This window comes from Scylla paramamosain, chromosome 2 (assembly GCF_035594125.1).
Source record: "Scylla paramamosain isolate STU-SP2022 chromosome 2, ASM3559412v1, whole genome shotgun sequence".
NCBI lineage: Eukaryota > Metazoa > Arthropoda > Malacostraca > Decapoda > Portunidae > Scylla > Scylla paramamosain.
The window spans coordinates 40,336,817-40,358,259 of NC_087152.1; the positions used below are offsets into that span (position 1 = coordinate 40,336,817).

Here is a 21,443-nt window from a genome sequence, read left to right on the forward strand (position 1 = left end):
GATCTCACTCGTAAATAATCCAATATAATATTTAATCATTACATTTTTTTTTCTATATCATTGTTTTCGCACACGTTTTTTATTTATTTTTCTTATGTTGTCATTTTTCGCATCTCTATTTACAGTCACGTGAATGGCTAAGTGGGTGGGTTACTGTTCAGATTAACTTCGAGATTCTTCCTCTTAATTCTTACTGTTGTCTTTCTCTTATGTAATTCCAGTCTCCTTCATTGTAATTCCAGTCTCCTTCAGTTTAATTCCAGTCTTTATCCCTTAACTCCAATCTTTCTCTTAACTTCAGTCCTTATCTTCTTAATTCCAGTCTCCTTCCCTTTAATTCCAGCACCTTTCCCTTTGATTCCAGCTTTCTTCCCTTAATTTCAAGTTTCTTTCTCTTCCTTTCCTTTAATCGCAGTCTCCTTCTCTTCAGTTCTACTCTCGTTCCGTTTAATTTCATTCTCTTTCCCTTTAATTCCAGTCTTTATCCCTTTTAACACCAAGTTTTATACATTTACTTCCAGTCTCGTTCCCTTTAATTCCAGTCTTTCTCCTCTTTATCACCTTTATTCCAATCTTTAGTCCCTTAATTCCATTCTTCATTTCTTTAATTCCAATATTTCTCCTCTTCATTCCAAACTCAGCTCCACAATTTCATGACTTTACCATCCAGTATTCTTATCTCTTTCTTTCTCTTCTTCTTTCTCGTCCTGCTCTTTTTCCGCCCGTGTCTATCATTGCCTCACGTCCTCCCCCTTCCTCGTCTCTCCTTCGTCTCCCATTCACCACACACCCTCCATTCCCTCACAGTAATGGTGGATTAATGTTTGCACCACGGGACGGAAAAGAGAGAGAATTTATCGGTCTGACAGGTTATTTCTCTCTCTCTCTCTCTCTCTCTCTCTCTCTCTCTCTCTCTCTCTCTCTCTCTCTCTCTCTCTCTCTCTCTCTCTCTCTCTCTCATGATAATTCATATTTGTTTTTTGGTAGTTCTCAAGTTAACATCGTCTTTTCCCTTGTTGTTGTTGTTGTTGTTGTTGTTGTTGTTGTTGTTGTTGTTGTTGTTGTTGTTGTTGTTGTTGTTGTTGTTGTTGTTGTTGTTGTTGTTGTTGTTGTTCTTCTTCTTCTTCTTCTTCTTCTTCTGCAGGAGGAGGAGGAAGAGGAGGAGGAGGAGGAGGAGGAGGAGGAGGAGGAGAAGGAGGAGTTATATACAATGAGCAGCTTTTCTTTATATTTTCTTTTTCGTTTATTTATTAATTTATTTACATTCGCTATATTTTATGAGGACGCGTACGTACATACCGCAGTATTGAAATTTACTAGTATTTTTATTTTTACTTGCGCTTCATTTTTACGAGGATGCGCACCTATGATAATAAAGATGCCCGGGTGTATCAAGAGACTCCTGCTCGCCATTAATGTCCTACTTAATTGACGCGCCTGGAATTGTTTTTACACTGCAAGCACCTGAATGTGAAGTGTTCCTCTGCAGGGAGAGACAGGAGAGAAGGGAGGCGTGGCCGCGTGGGCGGAGTAAGGAGGGAGAGGTGGTGGTAACAGTGTCCAATAATGGTGTCCATTTTATAGTGATTAGATGTGCAGTTATTTTCTGAGGTAGCAGCGTGACTGACTTGTATGTATGTAGGCCAGTGGATGTGGAGGGCCATGGGTGGAGCTGCATGACCACGCCACGCCACACACCAGGGAGCTTTTCGTGAACAATTTGTTACTGGTGATAAGTAAACAGCTTCTCATACTACCTAACTACTTTTTATAGTTTCCCTCTTTGTAATATATTTTGGCGTCCGTTATTCATTCCTTTAAGTAGGATTTCACTAACCTTACTTATGTAATCAGAGATCTATAATCATGAATATATTCATGTAGTTGTGAGCGCTGCCAACCTGCACACACTTCCAGCTGTCATCATTTTAAGGCACCAAGCGTCCCTTCGGGCGGCGGCAGGAGAATTACAGTAGTCACGTCGGCCACAGCACCACTACAAGACACACTCAGTGTTCGACAGTAGTACACCTCCGACATTCACCTGGAAATCACAGTAACTCACTGTTTCTCGAGATCTTAGAGAAAAATTCGAGAAATGTATACGTACTCGTATTTTTTTTTTTTTTTATAAATAAATTGTATTGTAGTTGGTGTATTTAATTAAGGAGTCTTACCTGTGTAAAAGATAAACGTCATTTAAGTGTCTTGTTTGTTATTAATAACGTGAATTTGTGTTAGGGTAATTACATGATTAACTACTTACTGTCTACGTGCCGCCTGGCGCGTGGTCAGTGGGCAGCGGGTACCTGGCACGGCAGTCGTCGTTGGTGTGGGACTCAGGCCGCTGCTACTTGCCTGGCGCCCGGGTGCTCCCTGGTATTGAATTTTGATGTACTGTAATGAAGGTATGTGTTGTGTTCTTAGTGTTTTGGCAGTGTTTGCGTACAAAAATTATTGGGTAGTTTATAGTGTTTTAGAACTGTTTAGTATTTGTAACACCTAAACGATTACAGCGGACATGGCGACTCACGGGAGGAGTGATGCTCGGGCAGGCGCGCGCATCCACTGAACGCTGTGGTACCTGGCGGATTGGTTTTGTTCCCTGGTCCAGTGGTAAAGAGCTACTGTATAAGTTACATGCATTTACAAAATTTGATTGTACGTGTTGGCCTATTATATATATATATATATATATATATATATATATATATATATATATATATATATATATATATATATATATATATATATATATATATATATATATATATATATATATATATATATATATATATATATATATATATATATATATATATATATATATATATATATATTGTTTACAGGTTTATGCAACATCATGTATTTTCTGATGAGTGTGGTCGAGACACTAAAGTATTACGACACATAAGAGGTTCATTGGACCCAGAGGAAACACTCATCACGAGGAATTTTATGTGTAACAGTAAGGTAAAAAATCATTAGTGACCAGGAGGAAATACTGTATTACATTCACCACCACTCCCCGGGACAATATGGATCGCAGGACACAGGGAAAGCTGAACCGTTGTGAGGGTGAATTGTATTTCACGTCAGAGAATTCAACGCTCATGTCCTGCTGAGCGTCAGGCAGGCGACTCCTCTATAAGACAGCTGGAGTCCTAGAGCCGTAGTCACCTGGACCATGACCCTGTTGGGTTGGCCCTGTATAGGAGAGGAGCGTAGAGGAGTATGGCGATCTCTGCATCATAAGCCTCCCGCCAAGACGCCTTAAGCTAGTGCTATCTGGCTCAACCACTCTGACCACGACCACCATGTCCTTACCATAGCACCAGCACCAGCGGTATTGGGACAGTTAGACACTGGGGCGGGTGGGTGTACTTCAGAGATGGTAAGAATTCTTCAGTTCAGACAGGCTTTCTTGGGAACGTTGACCTTACCGCGTATAATGTTAGAACACTAGCTGGTGGAGGTGAATGTGAAATATTTTTCGAAAAGCTAGTGTGTCGAAAAGGGTCATATATGCCGAATTGAGATAAGGAAAAAGAGAATCTTGAAAATAAAGCTCGATAGCATAACTACTACTTCCTATGAATGTTTCTCCTGTTTGAAAATAAGTATATTGAGGAAACAGAGCAGTGAATAAATTTTGGGTAATAAGAGAAAAGGAAAAAGAAATGAAAAAGCAGAACACCCAGAGAATGAGAAGGGATACGTGAGGGAGTGCCGTTTCAAATCCAACACTCCTGGCCAGCAACTCAGCTGAATGGACAACCTACATATGGTGGGCATCACTAGGCAGAGAACACGTGCACTGCTTCCAAGTGATGTTATTTATGCGGTCATGAGGCGTCATCTACTAAGACAAGAAATGCCAGGAGAAAACTGTACGTTCATCAAGTACCCAGCGTTGCACCGACTTCAAAACTGCAACGAAATTTCCCTGCCAGCAGCATATTTTAGATCCAAATCGATGGTTGAGTCCTTCCCTCCATCACAGCCATCCTCCGCTATGATTTCATGAGCGTGGCGCCACCTACTTCTTTGGGTCCAAAATATATTGCTGGCGAAGATTTCACAGCAGTTTATAGAGGTGTAAGAATGCCTTGGATTATGCTGATGAGAGGGGAGGAAGTACCTGGTTTTCTTTTTCGTGTACAATATACATTATACTAACCGTACTCTATCACATACAGAGAGTGGAGAAGCTCACGACGTAGTGTCTGAGGTGAGTCTCCCTTCTTGGCTCGTGACGTGAATTTTGAGGATTATATTTGACTCCTCTCATCTCGTGACTTCATCATGTAACCGCGCTCGTGAATTCGATAATGGTACAACTTCTTAGGGTCGTGAGGTTGAGGTTCGGGGCTTCAGTCCGTGACCGTACTGGTGTGCAGCCGCCGCATTTCAGTTGCCTGTTACTAGATGTCGCTGTCTTTCGTTATTTGATGATAATAGGGGCGTTATTGTCTGAGAAATCTGTCTTGTTGGTTTGGCCGGCATATCCAGCTGTGCAGGTTAGAAGTCTGTTGCATGATCATAAACCCCACATCTCATCTCCGACATTCTTTTCAATGTCGGTAACTGTAAAACAGAAACATAACAATGCCTAACATGGGTAATGGCACGGTGTTCAGCAATTTTATTCATAAACGCATTCAATTACGGATTGTTTATAGAAGTGACGCAATGGATTGTCAGCTGTTGACTTTGTGGTTGTTTTGACAAGCTGAGAGCCAGCCAGTGCAGGCGACAACCTGTGAAGGTAATGTGATTATGCTCTCTCTCTCTCTCTCTCTCTCTCTCTCTCTCTCTCTCTCTCTCTCTCTCTCACACACACTAATCAAAACGGTAATTGACAAAGTTCCCGAAAAAGAAACATCTCAAAGCTAAATGTAGAAACTGAGATGAGCACGCGAGCACCTACCCGCCGAAGGAATACCCGTGTGTTCATGATGCGTTTCTGTTTTCAAACTCAGGTGTGCTCTATCCAGGCAAGAGTGGCTGAATGCAACAATGTACATTAGAACAGTCTCACCTATACGTGTGCTCAGGACGGAAATACGTAGAGCAGTCATGAAGCTTCGAATACGATCCTCTTGATAGTAATCTGTAACTCCCATGAGAAACGACCAACCTGTTTTGACATCATAAGGTGGATTGTTAAAAGTGAAGAAAATTATAGAATGTTGAATGCGTCTGAGATGGTTAGGAATATGAGCAGGAATCACCGCCAATGAAAAATATTCATGGTGAACTATTAAAAGATGAGAAAATTATACAATGTTGAGTGTGTCCGAGATGGTTAGGAATATAAGTAGGAATCGCCATCAATGGAAAGTGTTATTGGAGTTAATGGAGATGGCAGCCCTGACTAGGAATGTTAAAACAGCTTATATTATTGATTTTTTTTTTAAAAGATGAAATAGATTAATATGTGCTCAAAGAAGTAAATTAGCCTATGATATCATGACTGACACATTGTTCCAGAAATGAGATTTTCTTACTATTGCATTAAGGTATCAGGAATCAATGCAGGCCTTCTTTAGCCTATCGACCATCACTGTTGTCGTTACAGATGCCAAGAGGTCTTCACTTGCTTGTCTTAAAGAATGTAAAGCTGATTAATATACGCCTAGGTCTGATTTCTGATTTCTAGGACGTGCAAGTGTGACTCATTCTTTCTTTCTCCCGACCAGAGTTCCTCAAGTAAAGGTGGTACTAGCACCTGGTGAAATATTAATTGTAGTAAATCGATCGTTCAGATTCAAATGCTTCAAGTTAACTGATACACATGGCTTCGTTTGTCTTTTACGTATTAGTTTTTAGATTGCATTACCTATAATTATCCTGTGTGTGTGTGTGTGTGTTGAAGATCATGCACTGGACTGTGATCGTCAGTGTTACCCTCCCAGTGACAGTTCAAACCTCACAAAACTCTCACCTTTCCTCAGTGTTCCTCCTGTCGTTCCCTCTCCCACAACGCTTCTCCTCTCCCCTTTCCGTTATTCAAATATTCTTGCATTCTTCTACCAACACAGTGCAAATCGCCTCATCACGGTCCAGAATATGGTCAAGGCGCAGACCTCTCAGGCACCACACGCTTTTTGCACAAGGACAGTAATTCCTTATTCATCTGTGAAAACTCATTCAGTGACATGAACTCTGTATATATTATGATATAATTGATAATCGGCTAACATGTTATGAGAAATGAGGATGACGAATTGAGGCGTCTCCCACTGCCTACTACAAATGAACGTTTTCTTTGGTGGGAAGTAGATTACAGGAAGGGTAAGGTGTATGACTAACTCAACAATAATTTCACTTGGTCTCTGAAGATCTAACTATACGGATTTGGTCACTCAAAATATAGCGCAATACCTATGAAATTTAGATGTGATGAACTGTATCTATAACAGACTGACATCCTACGAAGGGTGGCAGCCACACACACACACACACACACACACGAATGGAGCGCCCTGTAGCAGTTACATGAAAGAAACGTCCCTTGTGTAGTGGAATAGTAGCATTAGGGCGTCAGAACAGAGAGGCTGAGGCAGGATTCACATTGGTAAGACCCACACGTAGCATAACTGCACAACTCGGTCACAGTCTTTACCTTCTTACGGTGTGATTACATCATAAATACAGCTCCAGTCAGTATTAATGGTTTCATTGCTATTTGGCACCATCTTTCCTTAATTACTAACCAGTTTTTTTTTTTTTTTCTTGTTTTACAGCCACCTCCAAACGTTGTACTGGCTAGAAATTGCAAAATCTTTTTTTTTTTTTCTTTATCATCTTTCTTGTTGATGAGTTTAGATTCCATACATTGTTTTTGGTACTGTGAATTATTGCCTATCGCAGACAAAGAAATAAATCGTAATGTGATTCTGGTAGTTCATAGATCCGCTTAACTTTACAGTATCCATCATGTGTGAAAGGCGTAGTCAACGTGTGATAGTTATAGGCAATGCTCAATACAAAGAGAGAGCGAGACACCAAAGTTTCATCTGATGGGTTGTAAAGCAACAGGTTAATCACTGGCTGTTGTCTGACCTAGGAAGGCTCCAGTAGGTTGTTGTATCCAAGATCTAAAAAATATATGGTCGGACCCCTTGCTTGCTTAACTTAACCGAACTCAAAGCATATTAGAAACCCAATCTACTCTCAGTTATCAACAGTGCTGTATAAAGTATCCATATCAACACTACTAGGAAGCACCATTTGGAATAAACACATGCATGTTACAGGCTTCGATATTCAGGTTGCGGCCTCTGCCATGGCACATAGGTTTGTATTCTGTAACGCTTTGCTCTCTCATCACGAATATTTTCAAAGGCCACAAAGATGGTTTCCCGAGTTCTCACGAGTGTTTCTCCCGTTAATAATGTAGACATCTTGTTAATCTATCATTAGACTCGTAAAAATATCCTTAAAACCCCTTCTGAAAGCAGTGGAATGCCGCGCAGAAACGTTTCAAAATATGGTCCATACATTTTACATATGAAACTAACAGTGATACATAAATAGATACAGAAACCCATGTTCCTTTATCTGCAGGTGTGTACTCTGATTACCCAGATGCAGAGGAATGTCCTAATCGATAACGCAGCATTGGCTTCACTCTTCACTATACACTCGTAACCGCCTCTCCCCAACTGAGTAGCTGCCTCCTCAGTCAGAAGCTTGTTATGATTAAGGTCTGTGTCGTTAAAGAGGACGTCTTTGCTATGCTGTAACAATCTTACTTTATAGTCTATAACTAAATGTCGTATAGATAGTTTCTATCAATATGTTAATGTAAAACAGCAAACATATGAAGCGTGTAGAGTGAGCGAGTAACGTCTTGCATTGTCGATATCACTGTTATCACATTAAGAGGTTTAATGATAAAAAGCCAAGTATTATACGAGCGTGTGTGTGTGTGTGTGTGTGTGTGTGTGTGTGTGCGTGATCCATAATTGTCGGTATAACATCCGTAACCAATATGCTGAAACACTTCCGCTACCGCACCTCCACTTCTTTCTAAATGCTCGAGGTGAAGTTACACGGGTTTTTTATTTATTTATTTATTTTTTTTTTATGGTTCTAGTGAAAGATTAACAAGATTTCTATATTATCAACAGGAGCAATACTTTTGAGAATCCGGCTAATCATATATATGACCTTTGAAAATAGTCATAGTGTGAGGGCAAAGCATGACGATGAGACTACTTGCCCATGGCGGTGCGTGCGTGGGCGGGCAGAGCGCATCACACTTGAAGACGTGGCACACACACACACACACACACACGCCTTTCGTGAATCACCAGATGACGTACTCCCTCGTGACATTTACAAAGTTGTTCTATCGCAGGCGTATTCTTTGTTCTGTCGTGTTATAGTAGTATAGGTGCCGGAAGATGACGTAAGAACGGATTTATAGAGATTCGAGGAAATATTTTAACGTTACATGCTTGAAGATTATTTTAGTAAGTTGATTAGTTATTTTAGCTAGATTTTTCATATGTAGATTTAGTGAATGGTTAGATGACCGTCATCATCATCATCATCAATCATCATCATTAGAGTCTCTCCTACAAAGTACCGTTACTACACACGTTTCACATGCGTAGTACCCAAATGCGTTAGCCAGTTGGTAAGTGAGTGCGTAGGGCCTTGCATAATACATAAGGCTACAAGGCTATCTCAGGAACACTTGAGAGAGCGATCTTTACATCCCCACCCCACCTCATCCCACACCATCTCACCCCTCCATCTGCCACCCCTATTAGGCGATCACACGCGCCTTCCACTCTCACAATACTAGCCAGCCAACAGACCAAACCGTGGAATCACTCATCTCAAATATCCAAACATTAATCTATCATGCAGAGAGGTATTAATAGTTGTCTAAGTGCAATTGTGTGTCAACTTGGGTGAAGACAGTGCCATAAGTTAGAAGTGTGAGTGCCGTCCTTAGTGTGAGTTGGCCTGGTAGCAAAGGTTGTTATGGCGGCTGCGGGGACCAACGGCGCTGACCCGACAGGTTAATTTTTACCGTTTTCTTCCATTATTTCCCAAAACTTTTATCTGTGCCTTTGGTGATAGGTCCATAAAGGCATCATCTCCCTACAAGCAGTGAGGCAAGATTGTGGTTAAATTGTGTTAGCAGTGAATCGCATGTTTTTCTTCACTATTTGGGTCCGAGGCAAAACATTTGGGTTAATTGTGCCTATCAATACTGTGTGTTTGTTACGTAATGATCCGTGTGTATGTCAGTAGCTCGGACTTATGTAATGTTTTGGTCTATCATACAGCAGCCATACATGGTAAGATATAAGTATGAAGTGGACAAATAGAGATATGTATTGCTATCAGTCAGTGCATGTCTTACATCATGAATATGTACCCTCATGTACTTAACACCAGGGGCATGGTGGCACTGGTATTAGATCAGGCTGTAAACTGATGAAATTATGTACTATTAGATAAATTCATTCGTACGTTTTTTGTGTAATACTGAAATAATGTTTTCATCCAAGGCTTAAATTAGGTTTAGATCAATTCAGTTCTTTAATTTCAATGTGTTGACCACGATTTACAAAAGATGCATTATATTTTTGTGTAGAAATAAAGTAGTTGGTCTCAAAATTGGTAGACTAAGGTTATTTCCATAATTCCCAGTTTTTATAAGTTTGTTCATAGTGGGAAAAAATAATATACCTACCTTCACTCACTAATAGAGTTCATGATCATAAGTGCATCTTTCCTGTGTATTTTTGGTGTTTTGGCAATGGTGGTCAAACTAAAAATGTCTGGAAAGTCTGCTCAAGTGAAAGTAAATAGCTAGTTGTGGCCATGCACCAGTGAAGGACATTAGAAAATGTCCAGTGAGATGTCACAAACATATAGTTATTGGTGCTCTGTCTCTCTGGGGTCTTCTTTACTGTGCTCATTTCTCTGCCAGGTTGCAGAAGGTTGCAGGTGGAGAAGAAGTGAAGTGTGGGGTACAGTGAGGCATTTCCAAGAGATTGTAATGTGACCATCATTCTTAACACATCAGAAGACATGGTTAAAGAGTATTTGAAAGTACCAGTTTAGAAAAATTACATAAGACTGCAGAGTGTAAGTGTATGGCAGCTCCACTGATGCAGACTCAAAAATCCTGTGCATTTTCATTATAAGTTTTAATGTGATGAGCTCATGCATCATAAGTATTCTGAAACACAAGAGGACTGCTCTTTTTAATGTTTATTTATTTATTTATTTATTTTATTTTATTTTTTTTTTTTGCTGTATCTCACATTGTTTTTGAAATGTGGAGTTTATTTATTTATTTTATTTTTTTTTGTATGATTTGCTTCTCTCAGCTAAGTAACACCATTTTGAACATACCCTTACTAGCATTATACACAAAAGTGCAATGCCATTAGCAAAATATAGTTCAGTAAATAACTTGCAAAATAAGTAACATAATAGTTGAACAGGTTATTTTTTTAAGAATCTCACCATCTGGTAAGTGTACAGGCAAAAGAAATATATAGGTGGGTAGAGTCACAGAATCACCTGTTAATTTGTAGATTTGCTTATCTGAACACTATTAGCAAACCTGGTGTGTTATTGAGGTATTCTCCACTGATCATGATTCCTACTTCCAAATTTCCCATTAATACCTTGCAAACAATTAAATTTTCTCCAGTATTGTTATGGCCAGTTCAGGATTCATTGTTGCCTTTTCCTTCTGCACAGGTATTTTCTTACTGACCTTATGCAGTCTTATGGTACCAATGCTTTCCTTTTAATGCCCTCTGTTACCTTTGCACTTATATCCTCTTTTTTTCCCATTTCCTGAGAGCTTTTACAGTTAAGCTTTAATTCAGAAGCCTTTTCACATTTATGTAGTGGTTCACTGTATTCTGGATATTTTTTTATTAACTGATTAGTAATGTGTATGTGTATAGCTGTTGGTGAGTAATGTTGATTTTATTCATGCTGTACCCTAATGGATATGTGCCTGCTGTTTTAAGTGTTACATTAGGTGAAATAAGGATTACAGATGAGAGAAGAGAAGAGAAGAGAAGAGAAGAGAAGAGAAGAGAAGAGAAGAGAGAGAGAGAGAGAGAGAGAGAGAGAGAGAGAGAGAGAGAGAGAGAGAGAGAGAGAGAGAGAGAGAGAGAGAGAGAGTGTTTCTAATTTGAGTTATAAGGTTGGAACAATATGTAAAAGATTAATGGGGCAAGATGTGATGTGGGAAAGGAACCAGAGTGTACATATTCACTTGCCAACAAGGTGATCTCCAACTTTCCTTCTGCACAGCCCTCACAAATGATGGCTGGGGTGGAAATGAGCCTCAAAAATGACCATAATTTTTCTTTCATGCCACCTGCTTCTCATAAATTCTCTATATTTCAAATTCTCTGTATTTCATCAGCTTTCCAGTTTATCCTCATTGCACTTCTCACAGATAAGGATTGTCAGAGTTTCAGAAAATGAGTCTTTAAACTCTTTTAAACTTTGTAATTTTGTTTCATGAAATATTATGGATGGGAGTTAAAGTTGAATTCAGCTTGATTTAAATTTTTTTTTTTATTCCTTTATTTTATTTTCTATCTATTGATTTATTTACATATTTTTTGTGCTGCATTGGTAGTTTACATGAAGTTCAGTTTCAGGTGGGACACACGAGTCGGTCAGTGTCGGAAGGAAACGAAGCCATGCAGAATCCCTGCTTCCCATCAAGCCGATGAAGGAGCATGTCTTGCCCATCACCCCACCCCTCAAGAAACCGGTAATTCTTAACTCTGTTTTGTTCTTAAATTGTGCGAAAGGTCTTGTAGTTTTGCTGGTAACATTAGATTGTTGTGCTTTTGGGCTACATTGACAAAAATCTTAAGTGTGGAATGGTAAAGTAATTTTAAGTTTTTTTTTCAGCTCATTGTAAGATGAATCATGTTGAGAATGCCATTACTGAAGAGATGCATAGTGTAATTACTTGAATTTATGTTGTATAATTTTAAGGTTTTTATTTAATATGATCTCAGATTTTGAATGACACATAATATGCACCACTATTTTATCTTTGTTGGTCATATATTAGTCTAAGTGCCTCTTTCCATTATTCATGTGTGCTGTATTTCTGAAAACCAAGATGAAGTTCATGAAATATGGAACTTGCAATTTTCATTACTCAGCAAAGATAACATATTCTCATGTGCTTAGATGTCCATGTTTGTATTTCATTTGTATTCAAGGTGAATTGTATTGTATCATGGTCATGAGATCAGACCATGGGATGGTTTAGGGATGAGGACAGTGATACAGAGCTGTATGAAATGTATAGTTTGGACTCAGGATGATCACATGTTTGGCCATTGATCAGTGAGATGATTTGAGGGTGCAGAACTGTTATGCAGTGGCTTGTAATGAGGTAATGTGAAATAACTGAGTGAAACAAGGTTGCTTCTGATCCTCAAATACCTTGATGAATTCCAAAATCTGAAGGGAGGAAATGTTATGCTGCATGTCCCACAACACCCATGAGTCTGTGGGTCTGGTAGTGTAGCAGATCCTGAGTCATAATTTGTAGCTTGCTAGTGTTTGCTTCATCCAGGGGAGACCAGTGAATTTGGTTGAGTGGGTGCAGATTGGGAATGATTATTTGAGTTGCATGTAGAGAGATAATTTACTTTGGGTAAAAAAAAATATTGCATAGGGAGTTCAATGAATACTGAAAATTGGGTCAACTGCTGGCCTCATGCTATGCTTTAGTTTCCTTCCTTCTGTACAGTCATAATGTTTCCCACACATAGTGCATCAAGACTTTTTCCCCATAGTACATTATATGTAGGAATGACCAGAAACTGGATTTAGTCTAGGCAGTTGAAATAATGTGGTTTTGTGAAACAGGAACAATTCAATTTTTTGTTAAAAAATGTATCATATCTAAAGTTTTTTCATGGATTTTGAAAAAGATCGATATTGAATAGAAGGGAGTGTGAAAAGTGACAAAACTATCAGATGGTAAAGACAATTGTATAAAGAAGGCAATACACAATCTCTACAGCTGTCAAGAGGCAGAAACACAATCATGCCATCTTCCTCTAACCTCCCCTTGCATAGCCAGCTTTTCTGTATATTGCATTGGAGCTTTCTTGAGGGATAATGATGATCTAACATTGTATGGAGGAATTGCAGCGATGACTTCACATCTCTTCAAGGTTTATGTCACAGCAGACTGGTGTCAGATACCATTAAATTCAAAGATATAGGAAGCAGGTGAGGGAAATTGTTGACGTCAAATTAAGCAGCAGTAAAAGTCATCAGGGAAAGCCTTCAACACTTCTTTTTGAACCTTAAAAGTTGTGCAGCAGTAACATGTAATTAATCTATGACCATCATGCAGAAAATTTAATGCAGAGAACCCAAGACTTTAGTGTGGTGTAGCATCACTTCTCTCATGAGTAGCATAACCCAAAAACACATAATGAATCTATAAATCTGGAGCTGCTGTGTGACTGTCTACCAAAGTCTCCCAAAACGTGCCATGCTATCATCTTTGTACAGCATGTTGCTCTGTGCCAAACTGCCAGGTCTCTGAAGCTGTGGCTCAAGGAGTGCTGTGTGTGCCATTCATTGAACACTGGCATGGAACTTAACATCACTTGAGTCTCCATGGAAGACTTGAGGGCCATATTCAAGTGGGAGTTGAACACCCATGACTCTCTTCCTCTTGACAAGTCCCAGGCTGTGCTGCATCATCTCTGGATGTTTTACCCCTCAGCATGTCATGACACTTGCTCTGTCCTCTTATTGTTTATAGGAATGCAGAAAATATAAGAGCAAACTTTTAAAGTTTTAGTGAAAAGCTCAATACGTCTCTTTGTGTCCATTAGAATGTGGGGACAGAAGACAACTGTATTGGTGGTAAGCAATTATATATATATATATATATATATATATATATATATATATATATATATATATATATATATATATATATATATATATATATATATATATATATATATATATATATATATATATATATATATATATATATATATATATATATATATATATATATATATATATATATATATATATATATATATATATATATATATATATATATATATATATATATATATATAAAATTGCTTATCTATTTTATTTCTTTTATTTATTTAGTTTGTTAGTAAATTAATAATAATAATAATTATTATTATTATTATTATTATTATTATTATTATTATTATTATTATTATTATTATTATTATTATTATTATTATTATTATTTGTTTATTTGTTTATTTTTATTTATTTATTTATTTATTTTATTTTATTTTATTTTATTCTTGTTTCTATTTGTGCATGTGACTGCCATATGTTAAGATAAAGTGTATAAGGTGTTTTATATAAGTGAGAGCAGATATCACTCCTGATAAAAGGAGAAGGTCAGTGACTTACCAGTTTTTACTCATTAACTTTTAGCGATCATAATGTCTGGGGCCAGGAAACTGATTAGATAATGACAGAGGTGACAGCTTTTACAAGTAAAAGTCATCTTAGTCAGTTTAATTAGACTTTGTAAAAGTTTGGCTTTTCTAATCCATCATGATATGTTAGTGCCCTTTAAGTGTACATTTATGGAGTGTTAGTTGTCAGGTAACAATATCTTCTGAACTTTACAACTGTATAAAAAAAAATCTTTGGATGTTTTTTGTTCCCAAACTACTTAAACAAAGTAACGACCTTGACATCATTCCCTTGTTTTAGTGGTGGTGAAGTAGGTGGTGTGATGGACTTTTGACTGTGGTGTGGCAAAGCTTATCTTGTCATGTCCTGCTCCTCCTCAGTACACTTGGAAATGTGCATCTAGCCTGTCCTCCTCTGCCATACTGCATATTACCCAGTAGTTTTTACTGTAAGAAAGCATTTTGTAGCAAGTTCAGCATTTTCACTGTTTTATACAATTGCTATAAAAAAACATTCATAATTTTTGTTGTATAACATGTATACATTATTCACCATTAATGAGCTATTGACTAATTGTTCTATTTATAATGGTCAGAAGTTAGTGCACATGGTGTCAGTTAAGCAATTGCAGTATATGAAATTTTTATCAGTTTGTCTAAGATCTGATATATATGTAGACAGGAATGTGTTGTTCTATAGGAGAAACTGTGAAATAGAAAAAGGAGTGATTAAAGAACATAGAGAATTGGATACTGATTGTTGTGAAAATGTTAATTTGATATACTTTAAACACTGTAAACACTTTAATACTTGCATTATATATATATAAAAAAAAAAAAAAAATTCATAGAGCAAGGGAAGTGAACAAGGGCAAGTCTGTGAGCTAAGAAGTTGATAGGTATACAAGAAAAGAGGAAGTTATAGGTAGCTGATAAAAAGAGAATATTGATGAAAGATTGCTTGTGTGAAATTTCCTTGATTGTATGCTGTGTGTAAGTTAAGGATATGTAGGTGGTTTCTGTCAGTAAGGAAAAGATAGGAAAAGGCATGAAAAAGAGTAGACTAAATGTGACAGGAGGGATGCATTGAATGATAGTAGAGATACTGTGATCATGAAGAAATGTGTTGTAAGATTGAAAACACTTACTTATGAGGCGACTAGTTTTATAAGACAACCACAGATTTTCAAGAAGGTCTGATTTTTACAATCCCACCTTAACTTTGCAGCATTTTAAGAGAAATGAGTATTCAGCCAAAGCTTCTAGGATTGTGGAGGCAAGACAAGCTCCACACAGCTGTTCAAGGAGTGTCTCCCAAGTGTTTGGTGTTCTCATTACATGCTTACCACGTTACTGTTATGCACCCGTCAAACATTGTTCAGAGCTGTCCATCAGGATATCTGTACAATTTTTTTACTGCTAAGACTTAAAATATTGTTGCTCCACTCTTAGTTACATTTTGCACACTCTTTTCAGTCCAGTGTTATCTCTTTTGTTTGCTGGCAATGCACCTCAGCATTAGTGCTTTTGCACATATGTTCTCCCATTTGCTTTTGAGTAACATTTGATATTGTTTTAAAATATGATGTGCAGATTTTTACGTTCTCCCATTCTTTTTTTTTTTTTTTTTTTTTCAGTAGCATTTTATATTCTTTTAAAATCTGATGTACGGTCTTCCTTTTGGTGCATCCCCAGCAAACTGGGTGGTACCAATATTACAATGTAGTATTGTGCATTAAGATACTTTTCATGTACAGTCACTACCCATAGTAAGAACGCTAGGCCCACCATAACCACCACCAGCATTCTCTCTCTCTCTCTCTCTCTCTCTCTCTCTCTCTCTCTCTCTCTCTCTCTCTCTCTCTCTCTCTCTCTCTCTCTCTCTCTCTCTCTCTCTCTCTCTCTCTCTCTCTCTCTCTCTCTCTCTCTCTCTCTCTCTCTCTCTCTCTCTCTCTCTCTCTCTCTCTCTCTCTCTCTCTCTCTCTCTCTCTCTCTCTCAACATTTATTCCCTGGCAAACAAAAGTATCTTGCATTGGGATGCACAACTCTGTTCTGGTGCTAGCTAAGGCAGGCCTGGGGTACCTATTTATTATGGGTAGTGACTGTACATATACATGAAAATGATGTGTCTGTGATGGGGATATGTATACTCCAAGGAAAAGGCCTACATGTTACATGTTTTTTTTTTTTTTTTTTTTTTTTTTTTTTCCAATTGTAACTTAAAGATAATTTGAATGTTTAGAAAAGGATGCCACTGATGCACACTGTTGGAAAGCAAAATAGTAATGCTGGATCTGCAAGATAGTGTGAAAAAATGCTGAAAAATAAGCAAGTCTTTGCAGTTTTCATTATAACAAACATGCAAGACTCACTGAGAATCAAACTTACTTCTATTCCAAGTTTCTGGATCCTCTTGGATTTTTAAGAGATGCTTTTCAGTAGCCTCTTTCATGTAATTTTTTTATCTTATTTTTTTTCTTTTGGCCAGCTCTTTCTAGTGTAAAATAAAATAGTTATTATAATGAAATAGAAAAAGAAAGGAACTGGTGTGGAAGCTGTCCCTGAATAGCTGAAGGGCTTGGTTGGTCCTTGCCTTTACAATCCCACTGCTGCCTACTGAATGCCTCTTTTCTTTGAACAAGTGCACCATGCAGGGAAAAGAAAGTTGTCTGTTGCAGTGGTGAGGGCTCAAAGCTAAGTTCTTTTCCTTGAAAATTTTGATATTGTATATGACCAGCTGTTGATAAGCCAAGATAAATAAAGTAATTTAAATAGTTGGATTTCAATAATGAAAATGTTGAACATAGAATTATTGTGTGACAAGGACAGGGGAAATGAAATCATATGGTAAACAGTTGTGCAGGTGAATGTTGAAAGTTGTGATTCATGCCAAATGATGAAAAAAGTTAATGGAAGGAAACCACAAGGTTGCATGTATTATTTGTGATTGTACCCATTACAATTTGAAAGGTAGGAGATTGACCAGACTTTTGGCAAATTTTAAAACATCAGACAGGACTCTTAACTGAGTTTGTGCCATTGAATGGGACACCATAATCACAGTTATGGGAATTGAAGGTTCCATTATCATACTTCAGCAATCTACCCATCTGAAGCCATGCATATAGTATACTTTAGGAATACTTATCACTGTTAGTGATATATGAAGACATATTTGCTATTATATTTTGAAGCTGGAAATTGACTATATTTAGCAAGGGTATTTGACATTGCTGACTGTTTATGTTAATAATAGTGACAAGTACTCCAAAGGCATAGTGCATGCATGGTTTAAGACTGTTGACAGGTGGGTTGCCAGAGTACAAGAGTGCAACCTTCAGCCCCTGAGACCACAACTGTAATATGAATGCAAAGTAAAAGCAGAATGGTCCTGTTTGTCGAATGCTCTTTCATTCAGCCAGTGCATTTAAATGTTCCTGAATCTGGACATCTCACTCTGTATAGTATGAGGTAATGTAGTAATCAGTGTGCTTAAGTATAATTAGGTAAACTATTATTAGTATTGAGTCATGAGGAAGTAAACTTGGCAGAGGAGGCAGTGCTGATATTACGAACAGTATTTTCTTGTAACCAGTAGAACACACCAGGCAGCATGAAGCGAGCCCACCACCAAGCCTTCCCATCTGCACCACGCATCGGGGTAGGCACCTCTTGCTCTTTCACTTCACAACCTTGCAAGCTATTGTACAGTGTGTTTTCTATTGCATCTCTGAATAGACAGTAGGTATTTTCACAAGTGGAGTGTTTGTATTTATTTCTTCGCATAGCTTACAGTTTGGGGTTATGAATATGGAGTGGTTTAAACCTTTAACCAAAACTTTTCTTCTTGAAAGATTAAGGAACATTTATGTCCCATTTTTAATTCCTTGCATATCATTATGCCAGGTGCATTGTGTAAAAAAAAAATGAAGTGGAAGATGGACCATGAATAGGTATACCAAAGAAGACCACACAAAGTTCTCGGGAAAGGCCTAGAAACAAGAAGACTCAACATACAATTTGCACAGTCCTGTGTAACTTGGTGAGCTGCCTTCAAGTGACAGATTGCTGACCAACATTAATATGGAACGTTTCAAAGCAATTGTCAAAGCTTTCTTACACCATGTGCCCTCTTTTACAAACTTATTTTCATGCCTCCCTTAATGCTTTCATGCTTGCACAGGATTGAACCAGTGTACAAATACTCATACACTCTTTCAAGCACTTAGACAAACCTGATAGCCTGGCACCTGCCTGTAAGCTTTGTTAAATTATGTGTCCAAAGGTTTGGATAAGTGGCCACTAGACTTAAGTACTTTCTGGAAGTGGAGATGACTGGCCCCTGCTCTTGGTGGGGAATAAAAAATTAAAAAGAAAAAAAAAAATTGTAGGTCAATGGTACACTTAAGTGCTCCTCAGACACAGGACCTTGAGTTCACTGCTTCTACACTCACCTCTCAGCCACCATCTCATGCTGATACCAAGTGGCATTGCTCTTATTATGAATAATAGGTTGTCAAATGGGCTTGTGTTATACATTTTATGCATAATTACCACACTATAAATTAACATATATTAAGTGAAACACAACTCTCGTGTATATATTTGTTATATGAGACATGTATACTAAGTGCCATACTTCAGCTATTCAGGGAGTATAACATCTTTTTATGCAGATAATTAAGAAGAATGACCTACACAATTGAAAACAGTGAGTGCTGTAACAAAGATGAAATTCTCTCAAGTCCCAAATAACTAGCAAGAAGACCCAAATATCACTACTAGACTCTTTCTTTTCACTGCTTCCAAAGACACCAGAGTATAACAACACAAGGAAGAATGTTGACTACATGAGAGAGAAAGAGAAGAATCTTGCAGCTGTGGAGAAATTCCCTAGGATCTGATGTTACAAAGACTCAAGCTCTGCATCAACATGCATATCTACAATGTGAATGTCAGCACCAGAGCCAAGCACTGTACTCTCAGTTCTGCATCCAAAACTAGGTATCACAGTACTGGGCAAAAAAAAAATGTTTTCATAAGGAAATTTTTTGTTTTGATTGATGCAGCATTGTTTTATGATCACCACCTTGCAAAAATATAACTTTATTTCCACTTTTCACCTTGCTTTGTAGTGGCAGTGATGTTCCATAATCTGGCAGATGGAACCATGCAAAAGCATACAGTATATAGGGCTGAGAGATCATGTGTTGTGAAAAGGGTACCATCTTGGAAAGATGGTACCCTTTTTACAACACCTTTTTACAACAGATGGTACCACCAGCTAACACAAGGGAAGCTGCCTTCATTTATTTAAACAGATGGTAGTGTGCCGCAAGATAAATGCTTGACATTGTTGATACATTGTTAACTTTTCTTGAGATAATGGCTCAATTAAAGGAATGTGGACAGCATTTTTCTCGGTGGTTCTCCACAAGAAGTGATAACAGAACAAATTGCTTAAAATTGTCCCTGTATGAAACCCTATAAAAATAACAACGCAGTGAATATGTGATTGAGTAGTATTTTTCCTTCAGTATAATTTTGAATAGTACAGTGCAAGTGTCATTAGGAACTACCATAGATTCTGGAGTAGTCTTGGTCACACAGGTTTTCCACTAAATTGGTTCTACATAAAAGAAAACAAAACTTCATTCTGCTAAAGTTAGGACTTTGATTCTATCAGGAAAAGAGTAATTTGTGGCTGGATGACATGATCACTGTGAGATGATATTTTTTGTGTGAATTTTTAATTGAATTATTTTGGAAACACCACAAATATTGGATTTGAGAATCAAGATGCAAAAGAACTTGGTGCATCATTGGGAATGCAACCCAAATGCCATTGGTTTCTTTGTGGTATATATATATATATATATATATATATATATATATATATATATATATATATATATATATATATATATATATATATATATATATATATATATATATAATATGATTTCTGGTTTACATTTTACCTCATTGTGTCCACTGTATCTTTAGGATGGCTATTCATAGTATGACACTTTCATGTTCTCAGTCTTTTCAGTACTGGCCACCTTGAAAGTTTATTGCTGTGTGATATCTGAGCTCAGCTATCTAGAATATATGGTTTTGCATTATAGCAGATAACTAGGGTTTGTGTATGATGTTAATATCATAAATTCTTAATGTAATGAGAATTAGTTCTTGATCAAATGACCATTTTTGTAAACAGTACATACTTATCTCTAAGATGTAGACTTGATGAGGCAGTAAGTAGTAGTACCATATGGATGAGCATTTTGGGAAGCAGACTATGTGGAGTGGAAAATTTCATTAATTTTGTAAAAGAATAAAAAATGTACAATGTACAAGGCATCATAAAATAGGTATAAATTGAAGGGACATTGGAGGATGAACCTTGCATATGATGCGGACTGACTTGAAAATAATTTTTATATCCAGCACTAAGAATTAGATTTAATGTGAAGGAAAGAGAAGAGATAGCTTTATGAATGACTAAAGATAAACCATGAAGGAAAAAGAAGAGAGAGCTTTATGAATGACTAGAGGTAAACCTTCTGTAATGTACTCCAGATTTGTGCAATGCTGATTGGTGCAAGACGGGTATAAAAAATAATGTCAGCTCTGTTGTTTCTTCATGTATATAAAAAAAATTGTTATGGAATGCAAGAAAATGAGCAACTCTAGAATAAAAAAAATTAAAAAAAGTGTGAGATTGCCATGGGAAGTGCAGGTGACAACAAAACTAATTGTGTAAGGAGATATGAGTGAGAAGGTTGTAGGTGTTGAGGTGGTGGATGTGATAGATGATAATTTAAGAAAATGCTGTATTAGTTTTCTTTATACAGAAACATATGCCTCTGATACATTTTTCACTATTCATATATTTGTAGATTTTCATGATACCAAGGAGGATACAGAAAATATACTTGAATAATTTGTTAACCATGCAAGAGATGAAAGGT

At 37.4% G+C, this 21,443-nt stretch overlaps 1 protein-coding gene and 1 long non-coding RNA gene across 17 annotated transcripts in view; one reads left to right on the top strand and one right to left on the bottom strand.

The window, feature by feature from the left end:
• Nucleotides 1-1,230: 1,230 nt before the first annotated feature.
• On the bottom strand, nt 1,231-2,397 carry LOC135115152 (uncharacterized). The gene is made up of 2 exons (XR_010275829.1): nt 2,267-2,397; nt 1,231-2,044 (listed from the first exon to the last, which is right to left on the bottom strand). It is a non-coding gene; the product is annotated as an uncharacterized LOC135115152 (long non-coding RNA).
• The window catches only part of LOC135115064 (choline-phosphate cytidylyltransferase B-like), a 29,895-nt gene continuing 10,757 nt past the window's right edge, over nt 2,306-21,443 (top strand). For 2 of the 16 annotated variants that reach the window (XM_064031549.1, XM_064031587.1), the window contains exons 1-2: nt 8,898-9,040; nt 11,661-11,782. In XM_064031549.1, coding sequence (XP_063887619.1) covers nt 9,004-9,040; nt 11,661-11,782 — 159 coding nt within the window. In that variant the 5' untranslated portion in view covers nt 8,898-9,003. The other 14 variants (XM_064031555.1, XM_064031592.1, XM_064031571.1 and 11 more) reach the window with 13 other exon arrangements.